This window comes from Hoplias malabaricus, chromosome 3, assembly GCF_029633855.1.
Source record: "Hoplias malabaricus isolate fHopMal1 chromosome 3, fHopMal1.hap1, whole genome shotgun sequence".
Taxonomy (NCBI): domain Eukaryota; kingdom Metazoa; phylum Chordata; class Actinopteri; order Characiformes; family Erythrinidae; genus Hoplias; species Hoplias malabaricus.
The window spans coordinates 35043134-35065919 of record NC_089802.1 but is presented as its reverse complement, the minus strand read 5'-3'; the positions used below and the strand labels follow the sequence as shown (position 1 = coordinate 35065919).

The 22786-nt window shown below is 37.4% G+C and overlaps 1 protein-coding gene across 10 annotated transcripts in view; it reads right to left on the bottom strand.

Annotated features, from left to right (window-relative positions):
• The window catches only part of pcdh15b (protocadherin-related 15b), a 323490-nt gene that overhangs the window by 231521 nt on the left and 69183 nt on the right, over nucleotides 1-22786 (bottom strand). For all 10 annotated transcript variants that reach the window (XM_066663505.1, XM_066663496.1, XM_066663499.1 and 7 more), the window contains 2 exons: nucleotides 3302-3462; nucleotides 1176-1331 (listed from right to left, as the gene is read on the bottom strand). In XM_066663505.1, the coding sequence (XP_066519602.1) occupies nucleotides 1176-1331; nucleotides 3302-3462 (317 nt within the window). The remainder of the gene's footprint in view (nucleotides 1-1175; nucleotides 1332-3301; nucleotides 3463-22786) is intronic.

The following is a 22786-nucleotide window of genomic DNA, read 5'->3' as shown; positions in this document are numbered from 1 at the left end:
TAGTCTGGAAAAAGAAACACTATGTATAGTACTGTGCAAATATTTTAGGCACCAAAGATTTACAAAGCTATTTATCTGAAAAGTAAACAAACAAACAAACAAACAAACAACAACAAATAACGCTTAACATTAGAATACATCAAAATAATATTATTCCAATGAGTGTGGTATTCTGTGTGTGAATGTGTTGGTTTAACATTTTCCAAATCTCTCCTCGTGGAGTCTGTATTATTTGAGGTTATCATCCAGTACCTAGTTTTACTGGTTAATAAATAAGGATTTTAAATAATGTGTGCTGTTGATTTAACATCTTCATGCAATCAAAAAGAATCTGAACAAAACATTGTTCAAACTCACACACACACACCTACTACATTATAGAAAATATAATTATCTTATATTTTTTAATATATATATATATATATTTTTTTTTTTTTTTTGTATTTACTATAATTAACCTTATACAAGCACCACGCTTACTGAGAAATATTTTGTTTAAATACATAATTGTCTTGGATGCCTATACAGTACTGTATATCCAGAAAAATCCAGCTGAAACAAATGCGTTCAGGTATATTAAAGTGCACCCGTAGTTGACATTCAATTGTGAATACACTTGACTTTTATAATTTCTATAAGAACAGCATTGTCCAACACTCAGGGCCAACGGGACAGTCTAGAACCACTACACATTGCCTAAGGCCAAGTGTTTAAAGGTATTTAGGATCCATCAGTTTTGGGTTGTGGAGCATCAGAAGTGTGATATCTTGAGTGATGAAGCTCCATATATTTTGCATGAGTTGAAGTGGAGTTTGTTATCTAAAATTAATCATACAGTATCATTTATGATCCTAAATCTTTTACACATACATATGTATTTTTCCCTTTTATCCACAAGTTATCAAAGTTTCTTGAGGTCTTAATAAAACATCTGTGACATGCACTGATCAAAATGCCACAAGGATCCAACAAATCAGAACATTCCTTACCCTGTCTAAACAGCCCTGTTTAGAAAAATAACTTAGAATTAAAGAACTGTTTAGAATTAGCCTTAGTTTACTTTCAAGCACTAGGAGCCATAGTGAGGCACAAGGAGCAGAAAAGATGGTTTTTAGTCACTTTCGTTTTCTTCTAGCTATTTATAACTTTATACAAGATCATTTGAAGGGACTCACCTCATTGATCGCAACATAGTATCTTGGCTGCTGGAAGCGAGGGACATTATCATTGCGATCTCTCACTACAATCCGCACTTCATGGAGAATCACTGTACCAACCAGTTCATTGGTGCACTGGACCTGAACCACAATAGAATGAATGTAGGAAGGAGGCTGAAAGAAAAGAAAATGAAAGGTGCTGTTAATTGGCAGACTTGGGCCTCTAAAGTTTGTGTTACCGCCTTGCACATAAACGGTTACTGACAATGGATGAATGAATAAATGAATGAATGTTGGCATTGTAGCCATGTAGCCATTACATGAGTTGTCAAATTTCCCAAAGGAACTCAAAAGTGTACCATACAGCCACATTACAGTGTCCAAATGATAAGAGAATAGGGCTTAGGACTAAAAGGTTGTTGCTTCGATTCCCATGACCGGTAGGAAAACTCCAATCCATGGCTGAAGGGCCCTTGAGCAAGGCACCGAACCCACAACTGCTCCCTGGATGCCGGTGAAGGCTGCCCGCCGCTCTGGGTGTGTGTTCACAGCCCTTAGTGCACTAGTATGCATGTGTTCACTGCCACAGATTGGTTAAATGCTGAAGACACATTTTGTTGTACTTTGTACAATGAAAAATAATTGTTCAGTTAAACATCAGCACGATACTCTCTTCTCTTTGGACATACATTGTGTTTGCAAGAGAAGTTGAAATTGTGGTGTCAGCAATTTGGCTTACAGCCTCGTTTTTGGTGGCCATTGACAGTTTATGATGTTTCACAAGTTTAGTTGAAGAATTTAAATGTGCAAAGGTGATTCGCGTGGTGATTTTGTCAGGATCAAAAAATGCAGTGGTAAAAGCAGCAGCACCCGTCACAAAATCAGGAAGGAAGCAGAATCCAAATGTGGCTATGCAGGAGCACATTGGAGCTATGGGATGTGATTGGCCAAGTACAATGTGGAAGAGGCCTTAGGTCAGGTGACTCATGGAAAGCTTTTAGTAAGGCCACATCAGCGAGGAGAAGGCAAATGATGACTAGTTTTATTCACAAGCAGGAAGAGGAAGCAGTGTGCGCAACAGCTGTGTCACTGGCAAAACAAGGCCAGTGGCTTTTTCGGGAGAATCTAGAGAAGCGGAAGAGTTCCTAACTTTTGGGTGATGTATGCAAGTCGTATTAAGTTTTTGCTGGAAGCAAATTACGATGTCCTTCCAACACCACAAAATCTAGGACAAAGACCCTAGTTGTGGATTATGTACAGGCACTGGCCCACTGAAGCATATTCTATTAGCTTGTAAGATTAGTTTGTCACAGGATTGGTATACACAGAGACACATCAGGTGCTTAGGGTTTTATCATGTTTGTTGTACAGCAAACAGCTAGAGGTTAATGCATTGACAAGTGGCTGTAGTAATAATATAATTTGGTTTGTGCATGAGGGGGCATGTTTTCGAGAACACGTGCAGGCTACAAATATTGGGAGATGGGGTGAAGCATGAGATTGGAAATTGCTGGTGGACTTAGGTAAAAAAAAAAAAAAAAAAACAGCAGGTCTCAGAGTTGAGAGAATTTAGCCACTTAAATGGCACCCATTAAGGACACATTGTGTGTGTGTGTGTGTGTGTGTGTATAATTGTAATTCAGAAAAAAAAATGTCCTGCTCTTTTGTCATTTTATTTTAAGTGCTGATTCTGTAATATTTTGGAATAATATTACATCCAAAAGTTTGTGTGAGAATTGGTTTAGACGAATTATAGATGGTGATTTTTATGTTAGTGATCGTGAATGTATCTTATTAATACTTTAATATAAATGAAAAAAAAAACCTCTTTAAAACTTATTTGCACACCTAATATCTCCATAGAAAAGCAATGACCATTCAAATGGGGTTTTTAATTAATTTTTCCAACATCTAGTATAAAATCTTCCCAGAGGACTTGCTGTTGAATAGGGAGAACAAAATCTTCATCTATGCATTTCATTTCATCAGAAGACATTAGATGAACAGACGTGAACCTCTGGACATTCAGTGTAGCCAAGCAAAAGTCCTACAGTGACTACTGCTTTAGACATCATAGACATATGTATAGTCTAATTGACCGATACAGCTTTAACTGAAATATAATGGTCATCTTGGTTACTTACATCACGATCTAAAACTCGTCCAGTGCTGTTAAGGTAAAGGCGCTGTTTGACTGGGTCCAGGATGACCCAGGAGTTATAGTTGTCTCTCAGGGATAAAGAGATGGTTCTGTCTGGATCTTCTGCTCGCCCATTAATCTGCATGTTCTCTATTAGAAGAGTCCCTGGGCCAAGAGAAAAAGAAGAAAAAAAAAAAATATATATATATATATATATAATTTTCCATGATCGCATAATTTAGCATCATCAGAGTCAACACAATCCACTGAATGTTTCCTTACCAAACAATTTAACAAATGACAGGGATCCTTTTATAATTCAAATACACCCAAAACCCATTTTCAAAAAACTGAAGCTTCTGCTGCTTCAGAAGAAAGGTGGGCTGAACACATATTAGGAAAATCATCTTGAGCCAAATAATTCTGCATGAGAATGAATATAGCTCCTGCAGTTTTTGAATAATTCATTGCCGCACTGGACACATACCTTAAAAAAAAAGAAGGAGAAAAAAAAGAGAACACAACAAACTCGAGGCAAAAATGCTCACTGCCATTACACAACATAATGGCCTTTATTTGTTGCTGTCTAGATCCAAAAGTGCTGGCTCCTCAGTTTCCCATGTTTTCTGGTTAAAAAAAAAAGGAAATGGAAACCCACAGCCACCCCATATTCATGTACACAAAAACAAGTGGAGTAGTGTTTAGAACCAGCTTTATTTTACATTAAGTTAAAACAATAGGATACGTAATGTCAGAATGTTTATAGACATCTCTTTCTAAATCGTTGCTCTCCGATTAAAAACATGTATCTCCATTTTGGTGGATGTTATGTTTACTACATCATTTAAACACAACAGCAGTTATCCTTCACATCATGTGAAAATTTCATGATGAACAGACCAATAGATATATTTTGTTTACTTACTTGGAATTTAATCTTTTTGCATAGACTTACATTAAAAGTTAAGAAGGTTTTTTCTCCTCCTGTAAAGTTACTACTTTGGGATCTATAAGTTTTTTCATTGGACAGCGACAGAATCCAGCCTCTATAAAATGCTATCATTGTGGACACAGTCGTCATGTTGTAATCACATAGTATAATCTCCATAGAAAAGTATGAAACAAATGGGGTACTCTGAAGGAGCTGTGCTTGAGCTTAAGGTCCATGTCCAATATAAAGTATTGGGCCATTTAAAAAAAGATACGGTAAAGGTACATTATTGGCCACTAAAGGCAGACACAGTGTAAATGTACCTTTAAAAAGTACAGTTAAAGTCCAGTTTTGTTCCCTAAAGGTACTCTGTCTAATATTTCTGGCATAGACTGGAGTGGTGTTAATGATCTTAATGTTTATGTGACTATCAAATCCTCACAGACAGATTTCACTACTCAAAGGCCAAATTACATAAGATTTTCCCAAAGGTCTCTCCATTGTGTATTAAATGAAAAATCGAAGAAGGTACAGTAACTCATCAATACTGGTCATGCCCTAAGCTTTGTAAGTTCCAGAAATCTTTTTCTGATATCTTTTCCAAGGTATTTGTTAGAAACTGCTTGCCAAACACTTTAGTTGCTATACCTGTGAATAAATCTCAGAATTACAGATTTTGAATTACAGATTTTGGCAATGTGGCAATGGCTATACTATATTCATTACATTTTGTCATGATTATACTTGTTTTGAAACATTCTGTAAAAAACTACACCCTATGTACATCAAATTGTTTTCCCAGTTGCTTTTCTTCCCCTTTGTGTAGAGTTGTAGATACAGTATGTGATAATGCTAATGCTTGTGATGCATGTATTGTTCTTGCATTAAATCTGGTAGAATAAACAAATAAAATCAATAATAATTGAAAATAAAATCCTCATAGCAGTATTAAAACCTATAATGGATGTGTCCAGGCTTTTACAGCAGCATAATAAGTGAGAAATGTTCTATTAAAGCATTAAACATCCTATTATGAAAGATATTAGGTCATTTGTCCCCCCCAGGCTTCCCACTAGATGATGAATCATTACTGTTTGGAGTTCTGTGAGAACTTTACTCAGGTCAGATTGTGATGTTTAGTTGTAGATGCTAGATCACAAACACTCATCAAACTCATCCTAAAAGGTACTTGGTTAAGTTAAATCACTCCAGAGAACACAGCTCCAATGCTTCAGGGTCCAGTGCTGGTAGAGGTTTATACACCTCTGGTCACACAGCTACTCGAGAGTCACCCATTCTAAAATTGGTGCCAACAAAAGTAATCTTTAATCAGTGGTGTTGACTGTTCAGCTAGTTTGACACTGTGATTTTCACTGTAAATTCCTAAAAATCTACTTCTAGCTGAGTTCTCTCAGCCTCGTTCTGGAGAAGCTGTGAAACTGAGTTGTTAAATATGATGTAAATGGAAGTGAATGCATTGCATTTGTGTTTGTGCACAGTTCTTTCAGCAGCCTGTCACCTTCAGTCAGAGTCTTCACACATTTTTTAGCACCTTACTGCCTTTATGTCGAGGAATTTCAGGGAACTGTAGCTACAGGACTGAACATCTAAATTCTGAAAAGTGTAGCTCTCAGAAGCCTATTATAGACTTCACTGAAAATTGTCACACTGTCTGCCACCTGCCAAGAACTCACAGCCTCACAAAAGGCTTAGTCATGGAAGTATTTTTACAATTGTTCGCAAGATGCCTAAAGTTTTGAGTAATATGGGAAAATTTGTTATTTTTGATCGTATTTTAGCACAAAAAATATATTTCCAGAGTTTACTCTCACTAACTACTTTGATTGTGTAATGTAAATAAATACCAATTACGAATTTTTTGCCTATAACACCTAAAAAAATTTGGGTCTGATTTTTATGGACGAAAAAAGGCATGTCAAATTATGAATACAAACACACATATTAATGGTATTGGCTGTATCAATTTTTCCATTTAGAACCTATTCTATTTTCTGTGTTTTATGAATGTTAATACAACAGTTAGTTCTGGTCGCACACTCTGATTGATTGAGAAGAGTTCTAAAGTGTGCTTTATTTCGCGATAACAGCACAAGTTTTTCACAATCATTGTATCAGTCCGCTGAACACCGTTGCTAAAAACTCTCTATGCTGTAGCTCAGCTGTCGTTATCACATTCTGCACCGCTAAATTAGCTTCAGTTCATGTTTCACACCAATAAACTGTCTTCAGTTTACTTCGAGAATACTAATGCCGATAAAAATCACGTACCAATTATACTCAATCACTGTTAATAACATGCTTAACTCTAATGTTTAACTTGAAATAAATGGAGACTGATGGAAGTGACTGTAACTAAAGACAGTTTAATACAAAATAAAACATTAATTAAATGACTTGAGACAAAGACAGGTTAAGAACAACACAAAAACAAGAAAAACAAAAACAGAAAACAGATACCAGTGGAAAGAAAGCCCATCGGAGATTCAGTTGCTGTAACCGTCCTTAGCCTTTGTAAGCAGCTCTTTTTTTTTAGCTGCACATTCAGGGCATCTCAAATAATTCCCCATTCCCTACAGTCATGACTGTGGGTTTAGAACCGAGCACAAATGTTTAAAATTAAGTTATGCAACGATGGCACAATATGAATATACAGTGGAACCTCTACCTACGAACTTGATCCATTCCGTGACCCAGTTCTTAAGTGGAAATGTTTGTTTCTCAAGTCAATTTTCCCCATTTAAAATAATGGAAAAGCAATTAATGCATTCCAGCCCACCCCGAAAGTCACCCTTTTTGCACTGATATATGTTTACAAAACCCTCAAATTAGTAAAAAAATACATGTAGCATTACTAAAAAATAAAAAAGAAATACAGTGGTAACAGTAATAAAAAAGAAATAAAGTTTTAAGTGGTTACACATCGCTACTTTGAAGATGTGACGACTGGCTGGAGGAGTAACACAGGCACTGACTGTATGACGGGAGGTGGGGGGTGGGTGGAATAACGGAGAGTAGGCGGGTGAATGTGGGGAGACAAAGCGTAGATACAACTTACCTTAGCATGAATTTCAATGTCTGCTATTTACATTAATGCTAAAGTGCTAAAACTACAATTTGCTAATCTTAAAAGCTCACTCAAGCCTGGGCGCGCTGGGAGACTCGCCTACTGGGGCCAGTGGCCATTTCCAGTCGCCGGCTCGGCAGAGGCTCGGGTTCGTTTCTAGAGTCATGGTTCGTTAGTGGAGGCAAAAAAATATTCAAATGCCCGGTTCGTATCTTGGAAAGTTCATTAGTATAGGCGTTTGTTAGTAGAGGTTCCACTGTGTGTATATATGAATATATGTTATATTAGAAGTATAAAACATTATGGCTGGTTACCTCTTATGGTACACTACGAAGAGAACATGCTGAAATTTGAGAAAGTTGCAGCTCGACCGAGCTCACCAGGCTAGATAAAGTCTCTCTTGGTCAGAAGCAAGTTTATCTGGAATAGTTTATTCAGCAGATTAGGGGTGTGAGTAGTTTATTCAGCAGGTTAATTATACTGTAGTGTGCGAGCTGAGGCTGAGTGCAGTAGAGTTTGTTACTGTGACATAGCTACTTACGAGGTCATGTGTTATCATAAAATATGTGTGCTATTATTTCATGATAACACATTCCCCCTCGTGCTCTATTGCATAAGTTAAAATCAGGCTGAACAATCAGAGCTCTGTTGTCATGGTTGCAAACTAAACAAATAAGCATTAAGATGGCGGCAGAACAGCTCATCTAGTTCGTAGCAGAACTCAAAGTCCTATAGAACAAGAAACATTCTGAAGGAAAAAAACCATTAGACGGTGTGAAGGTTCCACTATGTACAAATCATACTCTGCATGAACAGGTCTTAAAGCTAACATCTACGATTGTGGTGGACCGCAGTTCTCTCTGGTTTGTTTACGTTCCTAAGATCTGTATTTTAAAGTTGAATGTCTGAGGAGAAATACAACTTTTGTTTGTATGTTGCTGGAGCTTAAATTTTAAGTTTTTGTTTACTGTTTGAATTACCACAGAAACATATTTATAACTCAGATTATTAAATTTTGTAGCATGCAGTTAGCAGTATCCCAAATTTATGTGGGTTCCTACATAAATAATCTGAAACAACAAACATAAGTCAACATTACTCAATTATGGAGCAGGAATAAATCAATATGCTCATCTTTTTTCAATACGTGGAGAGCTCTTTGCCATTTTTCTGCTTTTTTTAACTTGTTTTACTAACACATAAACACACACCTACACAGGGTACAGAGCTAGGAAATTGTGAGAAAATATCTTCAGAATTTTTTTTGTTTTTTGTTTTTATTACACCATTCTAAAACATAACCTATAACATGTCTAATTAGTAAGTTAAGTGGCCTTTTCCACTACCTTCAGCATTTATAAAAACATGACCCAACTACATCAGCCTTAATGTAAAAACAAAACAAAAATAAACAAACAAAAAATGCACAAATACAGAGTTAATGTTTCTGTTTTACAAGACATTCTTTAAATTGTTTCAATGAGGAACATCACAGACCCGTCTGATGACTTATGAGAGTGGTGAATAAAGTGCAGATATGGGGGTGCTCATGAGCACAATTGTAAAAAGATTAAATAAACCTACAGCCTTGCTCACTTAATGCGGAGTGCAATGTCGGAAGTGCGAATAATGGGGCAGGACCTTAATCTTAAATCCATGCTGACTTCTTATATACACTGTGAACTCCTACTGTGTAGGTCATGAATAGTGCTTTATATGTAATTTGTATTTGACCATATGCTGCACATATGCTTAAGGTCAACATGCCAAGTGCAAAGCATGGGCTAGAGGGATATAAAGCCCACCATCCTTAGGCAGACAATGGAGCTGAGAGAATGCACAGTGAGTGTAGAAACAATGAGGTGGTCATAATGATATGGTTCATCTGTGTATATGACCTATTAAAATGTCTCAAGGAACTGGAGTGGTTCTATGTCATCACTATACTGAACCCTTTCTTGGACCTTTATTTGCATGTAATGACTGAATTCCTTCCAGCAGTTCCTCAAAATGCCCCTCACATACACGCTTAACATGACCTCAGTGTTAGGCGCACCATCATTGAGAGCTCCAGACAGCTGGACAGTCCTGCTAAAGCCACGCCCGGCAAACATACAGCCCAGTGTTGGAGCTCCCCTGGCAGCTGGCTTTCAGCAGGCCAGACCTCAGCAAGCTGGCACTGCACCTGGGCTGAGCAGACGGGACAAGGCTTGGCTTGGGATTCAGACACATTTCTGCCCACACGTCCATACATCCTCTGTTCATTTCTCTTCCCTGTCACTTTGTCCATACAATGGCCAATGCTTTTGCAGTTGTCAGCCTTGCTCAAGCCTGCATGCTCTTTCTGCAGATGCTTTCTGAAGTCCAGCGCATTTCTGCCTTCCCAGTAAGCCTCTTTACGCTGCCAAATCTTGCTTACAGGAAGGAGGACTTGAGTCCAAGAGAGGAATAGTCGGGACTTCTGAGATGGTGTCTAGATTGAGGAAAAAAAAAAAAATCCTGCTTCTCATGCAAGGCTTTCACATCGCTTTCACACTTGCAGGCATTACTGTGGTATTACACCATTTGGGAGCTGTTCCTCCAACAATTTCTCACTCGGTTTAATCAGCATGTTCGGCTACACGGACTGTACAGTTGACGAGCAAATTCAGGGCATGAAAATTAAAGACGAAAACAGGGCCAAAAATGTTTCGATTAACACAGAGGTTGTGACTTGCAACTGGGGGAATGCCAGGCTGAATCTAGAACAAGCCCACAAAATCCAAGAGGGTTCATGTTAGACTAATCTGCTTCGTTCTCAGCAGTTTAACAGGCAATAAGTATGCAGTGTAGACTATGTCCATTTCTAAGCAGCTTGAGGAAGCCAAATAAGATGCCTGATAAACATTAGTGATCCTCCAGCCATCATAAGAAAGCTTACACAGACGACTAGATGTATGTACACTATACAGACAAAAGAACTGGGACACATTTTACACCTACAAGAGCTATTATGAAATCCCATCCAAAATCCATAGCAGTTTGTAGCATAAGGTTTTTTCCCTACTGACCCACTTAGCTTTTAGACCAAAATCTTACAGGCCCCTTGTTTATTTTTACTGGCCCAAGAATAAAAGACAAACAAAAAAAAAGAACCCAAAAATATATATAAATAAATATATAAATAAAGAAATAAATAAAACAAAAACACACACTGTTCTAAAACAACATTCTTTTTTTTTTCCTTTTCTCTGTTTTAGTCTATATTTGTTTTCTTTTTTTGATCTCTATTCTTGTTTTAATCTAATTCCAATTGGTTCGTCCAACCAGAAAACATAAATATTATAAAAAAATATAAAATATTTGAAGGTAATTTATGGGGCTGCAACTCATGATTATATTTTAATTGGATGTATCTGTCAATTTTTTTAATTTTATTTGAAAATTTATAAAGAAATATATTTAACATGTATTGCAGCATTTCAATGAAATATAAGGAACAATGAAACCTTTACTAATTGATAAAACATGTTTATCATAAAATACACAATAGCACTTAGTATGGACATGCACTCATGTAATTAATATATATATATATATATATATATATATATATATATATATATATATATATATAATTTATGAATTGAATGGAGAAAAAAAAAACACTATTTTGGTATTTATGTGTTGGCATTGTCTGCAAATGAATCGTCTTAATGGTGCATCTGGTCTACGGAATATAGTCCAGATGTAGAAATGAGTTGCAAGTTCTTTTCAGATGGCCTGGCTGAAAGAGAAAATTGGTAATGGTAACCAGCAGGGACCAAATCAATTGTCTCACTGATATTTTCCTCTTTCCCACTGTCAGTACAGTGACTCATAGAAGTAGCCTGAGGGGACATCGCCCTCCAACCCCTCCATGAAAGCTTCGAAGAAGCTTAAGACCGCCCTGGATCTTCAGAGGAGGCACTTGGATCAATGGAGAAGGATTTTCCGATGACTGTGTCAAACCATGAGGTGTCGCTAAGGAAACGGGAGATAACAGCGGGACAAAAATTAAATGCCTGTTAAAGGGCTTTGATCAGAAACTTTCGCTCGGGTGGGATTTCTATTATGACTAGCAGCAGTAGCTCCAGGTCAGTCCAGAGTGCTTTTTATTCCTCTGCATGAACTCTGGTGAACTGCTGGGCCTCTGTGTGAAAAATTTAAAGGGTGGTGCACATAGAACCAAATTTTATAACATGCTTCTGAACATGTGAGCTTCTGGCAGGAGAAAATAACATATGAACAAATCCACAAAAGAAACATGTATGACACATGTACGGCCAAAGTGTCTTTTACACACTTTGGTTCCAAGATTCAGCAACAGTATATTAATACACTATATATTAATATATAACAGAATGTAAACCTTATGACTGCTGATAGAATGCGGATGAATTAAGGATGTTTAATATAAGAAAGACTAGAGGACAACACAAACTGTGCAGCAAGAGATGAGCTCCTGTCTCTCACTTTCCATCTACAAGGAGGACCAATGAGGTAGGCGTATCTAACAAGAGTGTACACTGAGTGGACACAGTGCAATGCTGTGTCAGATCTACTCATACCGACACAACACACATTAACACACCACCACCACGTCAGTTTCATTGCAGCGCTGAGAATGATAATCCACTATATCATACCAAATCATACCTGCCCTGTGGTGTTCCTGACCATTGAAGAGCAGGGTGAAAGAGGGCAAACAATGTATACAAAGCAGCAAATTATACTTTGTAATTATAAAACTACAAAGCTCTCCTTTATTGTCAGTTGACCTCAGAGAATGTACGGTGAGTGTAGAAACAAGGAAGTGATCGTAACATTACGGTTATGGTGTTTACATCCTTCTCATTAGAATACCAGAGAACATCATGTTCATTACTTTGAAAAACAAACGGAAAAGTTTGGCCACTATATAAAAAAATAATGCACCAACTGAGTTGAGTGAGTGATAAGGATCACTTATTGTTGCAGTAATCTTGTCTCAGCTAAGCAACATCGACAGGACCGGCTTTAAAGCTTCAACGGATCATCAGTAAAATATGCCAGAGGTTGGCTATTAAGGGCTTAACATGTCTTAAGCAACACCTTGAAACCATTGTAAGCAAGATGTAGCATTTCTGCAAACAAAGCCCTACATTTCATTTTAAATCTAACAGCTTGCATGTGATCCCAGGGTCATTTTCCCAAGGAAAGTGATGGATAATCGAGAGATATTATATGGATATTGAATTGTGTAGTCTGAAAATAAATGGGGCGTCACGGTGGCGCAGCAGGTAGTGTCGCAGTCACACAGCTCCAGGGACCTGGAGGTTGTGGGTTCGAGTCCAGCTCCGGGTGACGGTCTGTGAGGAGTGTGGTGTGTTCTCCCCGTGCCCGCGTGGGTTTTCTCCGGGTGCTCCGGTTTCCACCCACAGTCCAAAAACACACGTTGGTAGGTTGATTGGCAACTCAAAAGTGTCCGTAGGTGTGAGTGTGTGTTGCCCTGTGAAGGACTGGTATTCCCGCCTTGCGCCCAATGATTCCAGGTAGGCTCTGGACACACCGCGACCCTGAACTGGATAAGCGGTTACAGATAATGAATGAATGAATGAAAATAAATGGCATTAAGGGGATGTCTATGATTCTGGGGAAACGCAATTCTCTCGGGTTTATTTACGTTCAGGATCATAACCTCTTTTAATGTGGAACGGTATGTTTAAGAACATGTTTCATTCACCTTTGGAACTGCCACATAAACGTATTTGTAAGTTGTATAGTTTTGTAGCAGTTTTAGCTAGTTTAGAGATTTCCACCTTAAGTAATCCAAAACAGCAAAAATAAGTCTATATCTTCACCTATGGAGCAGAAATAGAGCAACATCCTTATCTCGGTTCATGCTTTTGAATGTTTGGAGTCCTCTCTGTTGTCTAAAAGAACGACAGATGCATTTTCTCTCCCATGGGCAGAGACAGAGAAAGCCTAGCATACCAGACTGAGAGTGTTTGTTTTTACAGACACGTTAGAACAGTTTTCAGCTTGCAAACAGACTGGAGGGCTAGCAAATGGTGAGGAAACATCTGAATTTTATTTTTTATTTTTTTAAAAAAGTGTTTTTTGATTACAACTGTGAACGTCACTTTTAACATTCAGTCAGCTGAGTGTAGAATTACTTCAAGATGCAATATCATACAGATGCAGAACAAGAAAAATTAGAATATCATGAAAAAGTTTTATTTACTGATTTATTTCAGTAATTCCATTCAAAAAGTGAAATATAAAAGTATATTATACTCATTCATTACACACAGACTGATATATTTCAAGTATTTATTTATTTTAATTTGATGATTATAACTGACAACTAATGAAAACCCCAAATTCTGTATCTCAGAAAATTAGAATATTACTAAAGGCCAATACAAAAAAAGGATTTTAGAAACGCTGGCCGACTGAAAAGTATGAACATGTACAGCACTCAATACTTAGTTGAGGCTCCTTTTGCCTGAATATCTGCAGCAATGCAGCATGGTGTGGAGTCGATCAGTCTGTGGCACTGCTCAGGTGTTATATGAGAGCCCAGGTTGCTCTGATAGTGGCCTTCAGCTCTTCTGCATTGTTGGGTCTGGCGTATTGCATCTTGCTCTTCACAATACTCCATAGATTTTCTATGGGGTTAAGGCCAGGAGAGTTTGATGGCCAATTAAGAACAGGGATACCATGGTCCCAGGTACTGGTAGCTTTGGCACTGTGTGCAGGTGCCAAGTCCTGTTGGAAAATGAAATCTGCATCTCCATAAAGTTGGTCAGCAGCAGGAATCATGAAGTGCTCTAAAATGTCCTGGTAGACAGCTGCGTTGACCTTGGACCTCAGAAAACACAGTGGACCAACACCAGCAGATGACATGGCACCACAAACCATCACTGACTATGGAAACTTTACAGTGGACCTCAATCAATGTGGATTATGTGCCCTTCCTCTCTTCCTCCAGACATTGGGACCTTGATTTCCAAAGTTAAATGCAAAATTTACTTTCATCAGAGAACACTGTCCTTTGGACAACTGATTGTGTAGTCTACAGAACTAGACTGAGAGACCATTTAAAGACCTTTGCAGGTGTTTTGAGTTAATTAACTTATTAGAGTGTGGCACAGGTGTCTTCAATATGGAACCTTTTCACAATATTCAAATTTCTGAGAAACTGAATTTGGGGTTTTCACTAGTTGTCAGTTATAATAATTAAATAAATACTTGAAATATATCAGTCTGTGTGTAATGAATTAGTATAATCTACAAGTTTCACTTTTTGAATGGAATTACTGAAATAAATCAACTTTTGCATGATATTCTTATATACATACTATTCTGGTTAGGCTCTGGACCCACTGCGAACCTGAACTGGATAAATGAATGAATGAAAGAATAAGAAACTGAAAAATCATGACATTTATTTCACCATGTATTCATTGTTTGTAAACATCTGCAGACTATGGGAGGAAACCAGAGCACCAGGAAGAAACCCACGCAGACACAGGGAGAACACACCAAACTTACAGTTACTGGAGGCAGGGCTCGAACCCACAACTCTAGGACCCTAGAGCACAGAGATATTACCTGTTGTGCCACTGTGCAGCCCAATTTTTCATTACTGTTTTCGAGAGTAGTTTGATGTGAAATGGTTAATGCTGAAGAAACATAAGCCAGGGTATTTCACAATAATGGTTATTTAAAAAAAGAGTTTATGTCATTAAATTGTCTCTCACAAAACATTACACAAAATAGTTAGAAAAACTGTTTGTTTTTTCTAACTGATGCCTTTTTGGCCTAAAACACAAGTTTTCGCCTACAACATAAAATAAGTTAATGGAGTTGGTGTTGTAACAATGGTTGTAGTCATGATGACCCCTGGTTCCTATAACCCCCACTGTAAAGAAATCAGTCAATACGTTTCTCTACAATGAATCATGAAAACAGGGGAATTCTCCTTCATAATTAATAGCAGGGTCCATATGGTACATTTTTTTTGTACTGTATTCCTGCTGTCAGTCCACATGTATGTATTTACAAATACATGGATACTTACAAGTGTGTTCATGTACCAAAATGTATTTCGTCATTACATGACCTTTCCCCATCTTTCTTTATCCGGGCAGTTTTTGCTACTTTGTATTTATGGCAGATCTCTGTTCTGATCAGTGTCCTGGTATTGTCTCTCATTTAAAAAAAAGTCCAGGCTGAAACACTCCCTTTAACTTCATTTTGTATTTTGAAATTATTGTTACGTACTGTTATTTTTGCCATGTTCTTGTCATTTCTGAATTCTGAAATTTTAAAAATAAACAAATAAATAAACAGCATAAGAATTTTCATGGAAATGTAATTCTTAGCTAAATTCATTATGCAATTAAATGTATAATTTCCTATCTAAATTTGATTGACAGCATAACTGAAAGCAATTACATACAACTTCTGAGAGCTGAATGCATTTGAAACCCTCTCTTATAGGCAGCTCTTCTAATCCATATACTTCAGAGATAAAATTAATAACTATCTTTCCCTGACTGCTCGAAGCTCTTCAATAGCTGCTTAGCCCTGGGGGGTTTGGGCTGGTGGAGAGGCTATGTCTGACCATGCTGTCTGACCCTGCTATGATCCATCCAGGGGCTTGTAGGAGTTGTTTACAGGGAACGGATGTCACTTCAAATCAGCCAAAGAACCAATTGAAGTTCAAGTCAAAAAGTTTAGTTGAAACCTTGCATAATAGCCTCATTTCCTTGATGTTACACAACAAGTCGATGCTCTTTCAGGGTTCACCTGAATACACAGACCGGCCGGCTGGGTAAGAATAATTATGATGGTTAAAACGTATATTAATATATAAAAACACAAACAAATAAACAGACTGCACCAAACGAACCCTGAAATGAACAACAACATCAAGGTTAAGTATCACCGGGATTCTCTGCAGTAGATGTGTTTAATGAGACAGACTTTAAGGAGTAGCTCAGCAAAACAAGTAGCTAACAAAAGCCACCAATTAGAACTGTGCAACTGCAGAGGGCCAAACCCATCCCTCAAACCTTGTAAAAGTTGTTAATTCAAACAAAGTTTCTTAAACTCACTCTACAAAAGGTGCGATGAATAGCCACAGCCATCTGGCACATGAATAATGCCTGAATTTATTTTTTTTTACAATTGTCAAAACATACTATTTCTTTGAAAGCAGAACATGTTTTGTTGGAAATGTATATGGTTAAAAAAACTAGAAAAACAGATTAACAACCAGAGCAATCTACGTTAAGAGGCATGAACTGTATCTCAGCCCTTCTCTTTTTGCTCCATTCAAATACAACATTCAGCCTTCATTGCCCACTAGCAGTCCAACACACACACACACACAGACTCTTGGTTACTGTTAAAGATAAACAGTATGCCTATGTAAGCCTATGTGAGGACACAACTTGTCATGTTTTGACACAAGTTCCTACACTGGTAACTAGCCTTACTTTCTACTGTATATTATCTATTCTCAAGTAGATTGATAACAAAACTAAAGAAGCAATTTATAGACACCACAGTCAGCCCACAATCAGCGCACTGGCCACTGTAATGTTTTTTTTTTTGTTTTTTGTTTTTTAGTGCCAAAATGTGTATGATACATTAAACAAAACCAAACATTGGCACTATAAAGTGTAAGAAAAATGTTCTTACAAAAAAAAGTGTAAGAAATAAAAATGATCAGTGTGGTATCAATTTTCACAAGTACGTCAATCTAGATTTAAGGCAAGACAAAAAGAATGGGAATCAAAGACTACAAAACTACAGTCTCAATATTGGAAAAAAATCTGCGTAAAATTATCATGTTTGCAATGAGCTGACAAGTTTGTTTCTTTAAATTAGTATTTAGCCTTAAACTAATACTTATCTACTTTATACTTAAAAATAATCCCTTAAATTTGATGTTATTGCTAAATCTGATTATCTGAGCCATGTTCAGTTCAAATAAATATCAAGGATAGGCACAAAAATGACAAATAATTAATAAAATAAAATTATAATAAATCCTATAAAATTTCTAAACGTAGGTTAGCGCTGCGTTAACTGCTGGGCACATGATTGTTCTTTGTCAAGTCTACACTAAACATGTACATTTTGTAAAATACATTTCATGCTTTAAATGAAACATATAACAAACATTGACATATATTTAACACTTAGAACAGGCAGTGATGTCTCTTCCTCATGTAATCAGTATTTCTTGGTTGACATTTCCTTCTTTCCAGCTTCTGAATGCAAAACAAAACAAAAAAGAGGAACTTTGTATCTACCTATAAAATAAAAATTCTGATTGCAAAATTTAACCTTTTTTGTTTTCTGCGAAAACTTAATTAAGTGAACGGTTTACAGAGGATTATATTAAGTGGTATCTCCAACGACACTTTAAAATGTTAAAGAATAAACAGTAGAAATTGTGTGATGCTTTTTTTTTCCTCCAAATGGTCCATGGTCTGAGGTTCTCGTTTATACACGGTCCACTGTATCTCACCCCTCAAGTTTTTTTGGGGTTTAGGTCAAGGGACTGAGAGTGCAATGCAGGAGCTTGATTTTGTTTTCAGTAAACTGTTTTTTTTTTTGTTTTTTTTTTGTGATCAATGTCCTGCTGGAAGTTTCAATGGGGACCCATTTTTAGTTTCTTGGCAGAGACAAACAGATTTTGATGTAAAATGTCCTGGTATTCCATGGAGGCCATAATGCCATGTAGCTTAACGAGGTTCCCAGAGGCACTGGCAGGAAAAAAGCCCCACAACATCACAGAACCGCCACCATATTTAACAGTGGGCATTGGGTTCTTTTCAGTGTAGTCATCCGTTTAATGCCAAAACACATCTTGAGCGTTTGGCTTCATTTTTGTTTCTTCTGACCATAGAGCACTTTTCAAAGTCCAGTTGTGTTTACCAAACACTAGGGGATTTGTGGTTAGATGAAAGGAAAGGCTTTATCCTGGCATGTCTTCCAAATAATCTGCTGGCATGGAGGTGGTGTCTGATGGGAGGTTTTAGAGACTTGAAGATCCTAGGAGGCTACTTTTTTATGCTCCTTTTTCAGTTTTTTAAACCTCTCTTACCATTCTCCTCACTGTGAGTGGGTGCAAAATATACCTGGTTTGATATCCATGCAAACTTGTCAGTTACAATGGTTTGGAACTTTTTAATTACTGTATTAACTGTAAAATAAGAGAATTTCAAGGCCATTCCCTGACTTGGTGTTTGTACCCTTAGTTCCAGCCACTTGTAAATAAAATATCAGGAATCTTAGCTAACTGTGAATAAATAAAATACATTTTTCAGGAGACGTGTGTGTGGAGAGACTGTTGCTACCACATTCAGTGGTTTACAATTAGATTACGTTTGTCCTGCGTTGGCATCCATACTCTACACGTAAGAATTCATGGGTGGTAGATTTTTCCCCTCAGAGAGAAGGAAGCTAACCGGTAAGCTAACTTTTACACAGAGAGAAATATCCGTCACAAAATGACGAAAATGTGGTGTTGTTCTACATGCTGTTTTGCACACACTGTACACACACACACACACACACACACACACACATACATACAGAACACCCTGTTCTTCAATGGATGGTCAGGACCCCCACAGATCAGATATGATTTGGGTGGTCAATAATTCTGCAGTGACACTGACGTGGTGGTGGTGTGTTAGTGTGTATTGTGCTGGTTTGAGTGGATCAAACATAGCAGTGCTGCTAGTGTTTTCATTGTCACTGCTGGACTGAGAATAGTCCACCATCTAAAAACATCCAGCCAACAGAGTTCTGTGTCCAGAGGATGACCAACACAAACTGTGCAGCAACAGATCAGCAACTGTCTCTGATTTTACATCTGCAATATGGACCAACGAGGTAGGTTTGTCTAAAAGAGTGGACAGTAATTGGACACAGTGTTTAAAAAGTCCAGAAGCATTGCTGTGTCTGATCCACTCGCACCAGCAAAACACACACTAACAACATAACGTCAGTGTCACTGCAGAATGCTCCACCACCCAAATCATCTCTGTGGTGGTCCTGTGGGGGTCCTGACCACTGAAGAAAAAGGTGAAATGGGGAAAATAAAAGTATACAGAGTGACATATGGACTAAAGTCTGCAATTAAAATAAAATAGGAAAAGAAAAGTTATTTCAGTTACAATTTGTCTCTAAGATTTCAAGGTGTGTCAATAATTGTAAATATATATATATATATATAATTATTGATTTATATATATATATATATATATATATATATATATATATATATATATATATATATATAAATAAAGTTTGGATTTGTCTCTGTAAGAGTCAGCTAATTAATCAAAAGGTGAAATTACCTATATAAGGAATAACCCTCTTTACTCATTTTTACTAGGTCTGCCAATAATTACGGTAGGGGACTGTATTTGGTGGTGCGTTTTATGACTCTGGCTCCAAATGTCACGGCTGGAATTTAAGACTGCTTTTGAGGGAAGGGATATATTCGCTTGGCTTTTCGTTGAGCTGTTTCTTTAAGCCTGGCACTTTCAGCCATGTAGCTGGCTTGCATGGCTGGGTGTCAGCAAGGAGAGGAAAGATGAGGGATGGTTTTGGCACACAGCCGTACAACCAGGCTGGGAACACACGTTTATTCTCACTGCCGCTGAGCTGCGGATCTACACAGCTGTCTCTCTGCTGTGGAGCTGGAGCTGCTTCACACATTCATTGGGACCAGTGCTGAACCCCTGCAGTTACGCCAAAGCCACACTGCATTCTAAGCCATGAAAAGGCTGAAATAGTTTGAAGCACAGAATGACTTTGTGACCTATACAGTAACCACAGGCAGGCTTTCAACCCTCTAACTTATTTTTCAGCTTATTATACATTAACTATAAGGAATTATTCAGAAACCACATAAAACTTATGCAAGTTATGCAGACAAAGTGAGAAACACATAGAGGGAACTGGCCTGACCATGCTCTTCTTTCAGAACGTTTGACAAGTGAAAATAATTTGCCATGAAATGAATAAAATATGTAATTTTTTTTGTTTGGTGCAAATAGAGAATGTACTTGTATTGGAGCATTACAGTTCTGGCTTAAAATTTCTATATACAGTAATACTTAAACTATTAAAATTCTATGTTACCAAGGCAAACTATGCCATCCTACCAAATAATAACAAAATCTAAACAAGCTGGTAAAAACACTATCTACTGTGCCACCATGCTAAAATTAGCTTTGTTTTATAAATGCATATTTCTTTTTTGACAGGACTACAATTTCAGGGGTGAAAAAACTAGTAAAGTCATATGGATACCATTGTGACGTTCATTCATTCATTCATTATCTGTAACCGCTTATCCAGTTCAGGGTGGCGGTGGTTCCGGAGCCTACCCGGAATCCTTGGGTGCAAGGCAGCAACACACCCTGAAGGGGGCATCACTCCTTCACAGGGCAACACACACACATTCACTCACACATCAACGGACATTTCTGAGTCTCCAATCCACCTACCAACTGGTGTTTTTGGAGAGTGGGAGGAAACCGGAGCACCTGGAGGAAACCCACGTGGACACAGGGAGGACACACCTCCTCACAGACAGTCACCCAGAGGAAATCCACGCGCACACAGGTAGAACACCTCCTCACAGACAGTCACCCGGAGCGGGACTCAAACCCATTGTGACATGTCATGTTTTATTCAGTTAAGTTAATGCGTTAACGCACACAGGAATTTAACATGTCATTTTTTGTAACACTAATTAATTATTTTAGAAAATCTGGCCACAACTTTCTTCCATAAGTCACTATTTTTACAAAGCCTATTGACATTAGCAATTTAGTTAGCGATGTAAACACAATGTCACTAATGATTTCCTCTAGCCAGTTTGTCATGTATATCACACTACACAGTTATCTCCTGCCAAAAATATAAGTATTAGCATTTTAACTTTATTCTTTTGATTACATTTTTAAATCTATAAATGCTACTAATACAAATGCAATTCAATTGTGTTGATTTTAAATGTATTACTTTATTTTGCTTTAAATGTTTGTTAATAACAATCGATTTGCGAAGTTAATTTGCAGTTAATTATTTAATACATTTTAAACCATTAATAGCCCTAAAAATAAGTGTATGCTCTTCACTAACTGCCAGTCTGGTAGCTGAATGTGGTTTTGAACAATAACAAGGGAACACTACCTACAAAGAGGGAATATCACTAACAATTAAGCCTGATGGAAAAGGCATAAAAGGGAGGGGATGATTTATTTAGGGCCCTTTATTTCTTGAATTTGATGTGAAAGATGATGAGATGTGACTTGAATCTCAACTGCACTGGACACTTTTGTGATGAATTGAGTCATTCCCATCCAGTATCAGTGTCTGACCTGAAAAACACTGTTTTGACTAAATGTAAAATCAGTTTTAAAACATGCTTTGTTTTTTTTCACCAAAAAAGTATCAGGACAAAAGCCAGTCAAAAAAAAAAAAAAAACCCTGTCACCTACCTGGTGTTATGTCCAACTGAAATAAACTTTCATAATGTCAAGATAAGCTTTCATAGACAGAGCCCTAGAGTACAGATTTCCTGTTCAACAGTAGATAACAGCTGTCATAATATGTACAGATGCTAGAACACTACCCTGTAGAAAGCAGAGGCACGATTTAAAAGACACTCAATTATATTACCACAGTTCCCCATTTAAAAAATGAATCCCATCTGAATATGTTTATATCTCCTTGGACAACTTAACAGAGCTCACGTCCTTTCCATGGGATGAACTCAAAATGTAATCAAGGACATTAACTTTGACATAATTTACAGGGTATTAAAGATTCTTTAATTATAGCTTTCTTCCCCGCCACAGTCTCTAGACTGCTCCAGTGAGAGAACACAATCACAATGTAATGTCTGAAAAAATGAGGACAAACTGTATATTATGCTACAATATTCAGGGAGGCCAACTGGAAGTGCAGATATATTAACAGTAGTTGTATTCACTGTTTACCATCCGAACTGCAGCTGTGTAAAAAGATGTTCTGTTAGTGGGTTTCTATTTTTTTTTCCCAGTCACGCAGGCAGCAGAGGGCTGTGAGTTGTAAAACCTGACAGGGGTCGTAGTTGTAGGACCAAAAGTGGAACCATATAATCTATTATTGTCTTTTGAATTTGAAGGTGCCTTTCATGATACCAAAAGACACTCAATCAACACAAACACTGGCAAGAAGTGGTATCCAAATGTGCATATTCTTAACCAGGAACAACCATCCACATGGAGGACTGCATCGGCCATTACAGGGTTCACTTGGGACAGAGTGCCACTCCATGTGTGTGTTTTTTTTTTTTTTTATAAGAGAGTAGTCAATTTACCTAATCTCCATGTTTTTGGTCTGTGGAAGAAAACCAGAGACCCTGGAGGAAACCCATGCAGACA